General features: G+C 61.1%; 2 protein-coding genes across 11 annotated transcripts; both read left to right on the forward strand.

The window, feature by feature from the left end:
* Positions 1 to 22: 22 nt before the first annotated feature.
* HSD11B1L (hydroxysteroid 11-beta dehydrogenase 1 like) lies at positions 23 to 5,124 on the forward strand. Of its 9 annotated transcripts, none has more exons than XM_045991823.1 (8): positions 58 to 942; positions 2,248 to 2,343; positions 2,436 to 2,566; positions 3,181 to 3,292; positions 3,576 to 3,736; positions 3,918 to 4,011; positions 4,131 to 4,296; positions 4,383 to 5,124. In XM_045991823.1, the coding sequence occupies exons 2-8, from the start codon at positions 2,271 to 2,273 to the stop codon at positions 4,576 to 4,578; spliced, it is 933 nt and encodes a 310-aa protein (XP_045847779.1). In that variant the 5' UTR covers positions 58 to 942; positions 2,248 to 2,270; the 3' UTR covers positions 4,579 to 5,124. The 9 variants fall into 9 exon arrangements, with proteins under 9 accessions (XP_045847781.1, XP_045847786.1, XP_045847779.1 ...); XM_045991821.1 differs by having other exon boundaries at positions 58 to 521; positions 693 to 2,343; XM_045991824.1 differs by having other exon boundaries at positions 58 to 521.
* A 1,905-nt stretch (positions 5,125 to 7,029) lies between these two features.
* RPL36 (ribosomal protein L36) lies at positions 7,030 to 7,930 on the forward strand. Of its 2 annotated transcripts, XM_045991423.1 has the most exons (4): positions 7,030 to 7,159; positions 7,337 to 7,431; positions 7,594 to 7,728; positions 7,800 to 7,930. In XM_045991423.1, exons 2-4 carry the CDS (start codon positions 7,339 to 7,341, stop codon positions 7,887 to 7,889), a joined length of 318 nt encoding a protein of 105 aa, XP_045847379.1. In that variant the 5' UTR covers positions 7,030 to 7,159; positions 7,337 to 7,338; the 3' UTR covers positions 7,890 to 7,930. The 2 variants fall into 2 exon arrangements, with proteins under 2 accessions (XP_045847379.1, XP_045847380.1); XM_045991424.1 differs by lacking the exon at positions 7,030 to 7,159 and having other exon boundaries at positions 7,176 to 7,431.
* Positions 7,931 to 8,008: the final 78 nt, after the last annotated feature.

Here is an 8,008-nt window from a genome sequence, read left to right on the forward strand (position 1 = left end):
GAGTCCGGCCTGGCACCGCCCGGGGGGCGTGGGAGAGAAAGAGGAATCAGGCGTCTAGAGTGAGACCTGAAAGTGACCCAAGAAGATGTCGGAGCCCGGGAGATCCGCCCGCGCCCGCGCGGGAGACTGAGGGCCCAGGCCCAGGAAGAGGGTACCCAAAACATTGTTGTCATGGCAACGCGAGGTCGGACTTGTCCGAGGGAGGCGGAGCCTGGATCACGTGATCTGATCCTGGGTGGGGCTTTCGTCCAGGGGGCGGGACTGGGAGCAGGACCCTTGCTGGGAAGGGGCGAGCCGGGTGGAAGGCCGTTGCCGGGCAACGCCCGGGCACGGAGTTCTCGTAGCTAGGCCCGCCCCCTGAGGAGGTGGGCTCCTTGTCACGTGACCCGGGCCTACGGGAGGGGGCGCGGTCGGGGGCCCGGCCGGACGCGGCCGCTTAGCGAGCTCCGAGGGGTGCGCGCCGGGTTCCCAGGTCCGGATCCAGCCCCGCTGGACTGCGAGAGAACCTGAGGCCCGAGCGGGTGAGTGCGAGATGGGGAGCGCGCAGCACGTCGTACGCCCTTTTTGTCCAGAGGGGAAACTAAGGCCTGGCGAGGTCAGGGGACCAGTACGTTCTGCGAGGGTCTGGTTCTCTCACGTGCGGCCGCTTCATCCCTCCCTCCATCCCGCCATCCCTCCGTCTCTCCACCCAGACGGCCAGCCGGCCATTCATCCGCCCCACCCCACCTTGCCCTGCGTGGCTGCTGTGGTCAAGGTGGGAAGAGGGTCAAGTTGCGGGGCTCCACGGGCTTCCCCTGCAAAGTGGGGAGAGGTGGGATGGCTGCCATGACTGGGGAAGAGCGAGGAGTTCACCTTTCTGAGAGCTGAGAAAGATTCATAGACGGTAATGGTGGAAGATGAGACTGGACCGGTGAGCCTGGGCCAGACCCGCGAGGCACTGAGGTGAGGAGCTTGGTCTCCATGGGGGGCGTGGCGAACCCTAACACGGTTTGGAGCAGGAAGGGCAACATCAGATTTCTTTGGGAGATCCCTTCGGCTGCCCAAAAAGCATAGGATGGAAGGAAGGGAGTAGGAGGGTAGGGGAGGCAGGGGGGAGGCAGCTGGAACTTTGCAATAGGGGGCAAAGGACTGAGGCCTAATCTAGAGATCTCAAGACAGCCCAACCCCACCATCTCTCAGTTCTCGAAGTCTCCTTCTCCTCTTTGTCCTACTGAGTTCAGAGGACAGAAACCCCAAGATGTGATGGGCCTGTGCCTTTCTCAGGGAAGATTCATGAACCCCCGCCCCGCCTCCCGCCAATGTTAAGCATTTGGCCCGTTTCTCTCTTTCACCTTCTCCCTGGAACAAGTAAACCCACTCCCACAGCTGAAGTCACATCTTAATCCCGCTGATACTGCTCCTGTGTCTCCTACCGAGCCCCAAGATTCCTTCTGGGTGTCTCCGGACAGAGCCGTTTTTCTGTACCTCCTGCCCCCTGCCCCCAGCTCTTCCCTCCAATGTTCCTCGTATCACTCGGGGTCTCGGCGTCAGTCTGGTATCGAGCACCTACAGCATGGCTGGCACCATTTGGGGCCCTGAGGACCCGACAGTGAATCAAGCAGCTCCAGGTTTCCATTTCCTTCTCGCCTCCCGGAGCTGACAGCCTGGGAGGAGAGAGGGACAGTGAACATGTAACAACTCATCAGGATAATTTCGGGTCATGTCAAGAAGTTGTAGACGGAGGCCAGGGAGGGACAGGGACCAGGAGTCGCTTTAGAGAAGGAGGCCAGGGAATTTCCCTTGGAGAAGGTCCGTTTGGTGCTGACTTCAAGAAGTGAGAGAGCAACTCATTGGGTTCTATTTGGGAAGAGCATTCCCGGCAGAGGCTACAGCCAGTGCAAAGGCCCTGAGGCTGCTTGGAGACTGGCTGGTTCTGAGAAACTGTGAAGAGGCAGGGCGTGGCAAACAGCGGAGTGGGCCTGAAGGCTGGTCCCTGCAAGGCTCTTTTGACCTCAACGAGCCTGGCTTTTATCCTCAGTGAAATCGGGGCGGGGGGGGGGGGGCAAGATGTAATTTGGCTGCCTGGCGGAGGGAGAAAGCCCTGAAGAGGCCCAGGGAAAGCTGTGTGGTGCCCTGGACCAGGTGGTGGCTGGGAGATGGAGGAGAGAGGGCAGGGCCCGGAGCATCTTCATCAAACAAGGGCCTCGTTGGGGGAATGGGGATGGCTGTGGGCCAGGTCCCTGCCCGCCGTCCTCTCTCCCGCTGCAGAACCTGCAGACCCAGGGTGGGCCATGAAGGTTCTGCTGCTCACTGGGCTGGGGGCCCTGTTCTTCTCCTACTACTGGGATGACAACTTCGACCCTGGTGAGTGCCTGGCGGTGGCGGAGGGAGGAATCGGGCCAGCCGTCCAGTGCTACCCGTCCCCCCTCGGGTTGACCACCCCTGCGCCCTGCTAGCTAGCCTCCAGGGGGCCCGAGTGCTGCTGACGGGGGCCAGTGCCGGCGTTGGGGAGGAGCTGGCTTATCACTACGCCCGCCTGGGCTCCCACCTGGTGCTCACGGCCCACACGGAGGCCCTCCTGCAGAAGGTGAGACCGCCCATTTCCAGCTGAGTGCTGGTAGGGAGTGACTGGAAAACAGGGCCCTTCCTTGCCAAGATCCAGGCCCCCTGGGTGGCCTTAGGGGCGTAGCTTAGTCTCTGAGCCTTAGTTTCTGCTTTTGCAAGCCAGAGACCACAAAAGTACCTTCTCTCCGGTTACAGCGTTGGGTTGATCCATTAAGACAAGGGAGTGTTCCTTAAAAATGGGATTATTGGTGGTGTCCACAGCCCGTGCCAAGGGCCAGGGTTCTCAAAAGAGGGGTGGGTGGACACTCCTTAGCAGCAGCCCATCGTGGCTCCACGGAGATGTACAGTCCTTGGGGGCAAACCTTGCAAAATTTCTAGTGAGGCCAGATCTGTCGAGATTTGTATGAAGTTTCCTGAGTTTTAAATGTTGGTATCGAGCAAATGAAATGTGCCCGATGTGGGCCCCCAGGCTGCCAGTTTGCGACCCCAGTGGCAGCGCTTGGGAACAATGTCAAATGTCACCTGAAGCTCAAGGTCGGGGAGGGGGCTTGAGGGTGGGGCCCCAATGGTCTAGCAGGTGGAGGGGCCCAGCGCCGGTGGACGGCCCACGGGTAGCTCTGCCCCACCTCCCCGCAGGTGGTTGGGAACTGCCGGAAGCTGGGCGCTCCCAAGGTCTTCTTCATCGCTGCGGACATGGCCTCCCCCGAGGTGCCGGAGCGCGTGGTGCAGTTTGCGCTGGACAAGCTGGGTGAGGGTCTGGGCCTGGACTCTGGGACCCCGGCCTAGGCCTTAAGGGCAGGACCCGAAAGGGGTCCGGCGGTGGCAGTCGGTGGAGGTCTGTGCTGTCTGGGGCGTGGCTAGGGAGTGGGACGTCATTGCCTCCAGGGAGCGGAACTCGGGACTGGGCCTTATTGGATCAGGGACGGAACCTGGCAAGATCCGGGGAGTAGGCCCTGGTCTCTTTGATATTAGGCGGGGAGCTACCCCGGGCGGAACTCACTGGCTCTGTGCTCCGGCCGGAGCTTCTCTAGTTCAAGGTGACGGGGCCAGGGGCGGGGCCTCAAGGACTAGCTCCTGGCTGATGGGCGTCTCCGGGCCAGGGGGGCTGGACTACCTCGTGCTGAACCACCTCGGCGCCACCCCGGCAGGCACGCGGTCCCGGAGCGTCCAGGCGACCCGCTGGCTCCTGCAGGTGCCCCGCCCCGCCTCGCCCAGCGCCCCATCCCTGCTATCCCCAGGCTGCACCCTCCGCCCGTCCCAATTCCCACCCCCAGGTCCGGCCCCCCAGGCCCCGCCCACCGCCGCCAGGCCCCGCCCCTCCCGGGCCGGAGTCTGTCCGCGATGCGGTGACTCGCCGTCGCCGCCGCCTCCAGGTGAACCTCCTGAGTTACGTGCAGCTGACTTCGTTGGCGCTGCCCAGCCTGACGGACAGCAAAGGCTCTCTGGTGGTCGTGTCCTCGCTGCTCGGTGCGTGCCCGGGGGGCGGGGAGTCGGGAGGCCACAGGCCTCGAGGCGGGCGAGCCTGGAGAGGGCAGGAAGGCTGCCTGGAGGAGGGGGAGCTCAGGGGTGCCCTCCCGCGCTCCTAGGCCCTGTGCCCACATCCTTCTCCAGCCCGTACTCGGCGGCCAAGTTCGCGCTGGACGGCTTCTTCGGCTCTCTCCGGCGGGAGCTGGACGTGCAGGACGTGAACGTGGCCATCACCATGTGCGTCCTGGGCCTCCGGGATCGCGCCTCGACCGCTGAGGGAGTCAGGTAAGGCCCCAGGGCCATCGGGGGCCGTGGGGAGGGGGGCGGGGGGGCCGCCCCCTGCAGGCTCCACCGCGCCCTCCCGTCCGCAGGGGCGTCTCGAGGGCCAAGGCGGCCCCAGGGCCCAAGGCAGCCCTAGCGGTGATCCGCGGCGGCGCCACCCGCGCCCCCGGCGTCTTCTACCCGTGGCGCTTCCACCTGCTCTGCCTGCTGCGGGGATGGCTGCCGCACCCCAGAGCCTGGTTCATCCGCCAGGAGCTCAATGTCACGGCTGCCGCTGCTGCCTGAGCTCCCCGGGGGGGTGGCCCTCATCCTTCCAGAGGGGAACCCTCCATCCAGCCGCCCCGGAGCGGTGACACAAACCGAGACGCCTCTGAGCTGGTGGCCGTGGCTTAAGACAGAGTCATCAAGACAGAAAAGGACAATCGAGAAAAACTACCAGCCCCTGGAAACAGCCCCAGCTGCGGCTGTGCAAGTGCTAATGGGGGCCAGGCAGCCGGTCAGCAAGTTGGAAAGCATTACCTCCGTCTTCTGGGCCACCCTCGGGGACACAGTTGCTGCTTCCATTTTGCAGATGAGAAAAATAAGGCTCAGAGAGGTGGCGTGACTTGCCTAGACCCCTGGGACCTGGGAACCCTGGGAACTCTGTCCATCTCCCACTTGGAACCAGGGCATCTCTGATCTCTTCTGTCCACTCGCTGAGCCCCAAGCAGGGGACGCCTTCAAACTGTCCATCTGCCCACGCGGTCTAAGGCAGGGTAGGCAGGAAAGAATGTGTTCTGGGCTGGACCCAGCCTTCTGTTTCATAATAAAACCCTTCTTCCCTTGCTCGTAGGTCGTTGATGGTGCTTTGTTTCTCCAGTTTGCTGGTGGGAGGCAGGTAAAGAGGGACTTCTCCCTATTTGCCAGTGGAGAAGTGGAAGCTGAGATGGGTAGATCTCCCCCAGGAGGTCAGGGGTCGAAGGAAAGGTACAGAGTCGGTGGGCCAAAGGCCTTATTTGCAGTGTAAAGTACGTGGGTTTTTTGCCAATGATGAAAACGTGTATCAGGCACTGAGCCCTTGACTTGAGTGGTCTCGTGGCATCTTCACAACCGCAAGTTGGTGCTACCATTGTTTCTGTTTTAAGATGAGGAAATGTGCTGAGAGAGGGAGGAAGGGGCGTCTGGTGGTTCAGTTGGTTAAGTGTCTGCCTTCAGCTCAGGTCGTGATCCCAGGGTCCTGGGATGGAGCCCCACATTGCTCACTGGGATGGTCCTGGGATGGGCTCCCTGCTCACTGGGAAGTCTGCTTCTCCCTCTCCCTCTGCTCCTCCTCTCTACTTGTGCTCTCCCTCTGTCTCGAATAAATAAATAAATAATATCTTTAAAAAAAGAGAGGGAGGGAGGAATCGGTGGCAGGAGGTAGGATTCTGACAAGGGACTTTAGAAAAGTGTGGGCTACTTCTGTCTGCACATCACAGATATTTACATCAATTAGTGAAAAATGGACAGTTCTTCTAAAATGATTAGTGTGGTTTGCATAAAGAAAAAACAAGTATAGACGGCAACTGTAGGATGAATACAACATTACAAAATGCTAGCTATTGTTGGCTGTGGAGGGCTCTAGAATTAGCAAGTGTTAGAAGGGTTAACCCCAGACTAGCCCCAAATGGGGACCATCATTTGGGGAATAAGTAGGATTAAAAGATAAGGGTGCCTGGGTGGCTCAGTGGGTTGAGCCTCTGCCTTAGGCTCCAGTCCTGATCTTGGGGTCCTGGGATGGAGCCCCGCATCTGGCTCTCTGCTCAGCGGGGAGCCTGCTTCCCTTCCTCTTTCTCTCTGCCTGCCTCTCTGCCTGCTTGTGATCTCTGTCTGTCAAATAAATAAACAAAATCATTAAAAAAAAAAAAAGTGGTTTCTGTTTGTTTCTACCACACCTCCTGTCCCTGCACGACCTAAACTTATATCAAACGCCCATCAGGCGGTCCTATACCAAATCGCCCTCTTCGGTTCTAACACAGAGTTTGGTGTCATATAGAATGAAGCCAATACCTATTTGTGGAAGTTTTATTTTGTGTCAAGTATCATTATATCTTATTCAAACAGGTTGGAATAAGTACTATTATTGTCCTCATTCTAATAAAGACTTTTTTTTAAAACGATGTTTATTTATTTATTTTTAAAAATATTTTATTTATTTGACAGAGAGAGATCACAAGTAGGCAGAGACGCAGGCAGAGAGAGAGGAGGAAGCAGGCTCCCGGCGGAGCAGAGAGCCCGATGCCAGGCTCGATCCCAGGACCCTGAGATCATGACCTGAGCCGAAGGCAGAGGTTTTAACCCACTGAGCCACCCAGGCGCCCCAAAAGATGTTTATTTATTTAAGAGAGGGCACAACCAGGGAGAGGGAGAAGCAGGCTCCCGTGAGCAGGGAGGAGCCCCATGCGGGCCTCCATCCCAGGGCCCTGGGAGCAAGACCTGAGCTGAAGGCAGAGGCTTAACCCACTGAGTCACCCACGCGGCCCTTACTATTTTCATTCTATACATGAGGAAATCCAAGTCCAGGAGCTGAAGTCCCTGGCGCCGGGTCCGCAAGCCGGCGGCGTAGGTGGGATTTCAGGCAGCAAGCGGCAGAAGTAGGACTCGAACCCTCAAGCCATCCGGAAAGGAAGCCTGGGCAACTTTGGCTGCTGCTAATTTCGGTTCTGAGCGCTCCTGCACAGGGAGACGGTTTGCACATGCGCATGGGGGAAACCGCAGGGCCTCCAGCCGCCAGGGGGAGTCCGCGGAGTGTCTGCCGCTCTGGCCCGCTCGACCCGCGGAAGCTAGAAATCCCAGAATTCCGCGAGGCGACAGCCCTTCCGCCGCGGGAGCCATTGAAGAGGTGCAGGTTAGTGGGGCGCCGGGGGACTGGGATCTGCTGCCATCCGGGCTCCGTGGCCCCGGCGCGGCTCCGGGCTACAGCTGGGCGCCGCGAGCGAGCCCGGGGGAGTCGGGGCGCGGGGTTCCGGGCGGCGGGGACCGAGCCCGGACTCAGCCCCACGTCCCTCTCCGTTCCCGTCCGCAGCCATGGCTCTGCGCTACCCTATGGCCGTGGGCCTCAACAAGGGCCACAAAGTGACCAAGAACGTGAGCAAGCCGAGGCACAGCCGCCGCCGCGGGGTGAGTGCGGGCGCGCGCCGTCGGGGGCCGCGTTGGCGGGAGGAGGGCTCGCCCCGGCGGAGGGCGGACACCCCTGGGAATGGCCTGCGCGGGGAACGGCCGGCGGGGCGCGGGCCCGAGGACCGCGGGCGGCCCCGGCTCTGAGCGCCCCCCGCCCCGCAGCGCCTCACCAAACACACCAAGTTCGTGCGGGACATGATCCGAGAGGTGTGCGGCTTCGCGCCCTACGAGCGGCGGGCCATGGAGCTGCTCAAGGTGTCCAAGGACAAGCGCGCCCTCAAGTTCATCAAGAAAAGGGTAGGTGCGGGGCCGGGGCGCGGGGTCCCGGGTCCCCGCCTCCCCGACTGAGCGCGCTCCCTGCCCGGCAGGTGGGGACGCACATCCGCGCCAAGAGGAAGCGAGAGGAGCTGAGCAACGTCCTCGCCGCCATGCGGAAGGCGGCGGCCAAGAAGGACTGAGCCCCCGCCCGCGTGTGTAATAAAGCGTTTTTGGAACTCGGGCTGTGTGCTGGTCTGAGGGGGGAGTCCTCGCGCGGCGCCCTGGGGAGGGGCAGGCGCTGGCGTGGGGCACAGAACAA

Source organism: Meles meles, chromosome 20 (assembly GCF_922984935.1).
Source record: "Meles meles chromosome 20, mMelMel3.1 paternal haplotype, whole genome shotgun sequence".
Classification (NCBI taxonomy): domain Eukaryota; kingdom Metazoa; phylum Chordata; class Mammalia; order Carnivora; family Mustelidae; genus Meles; species Meles meles.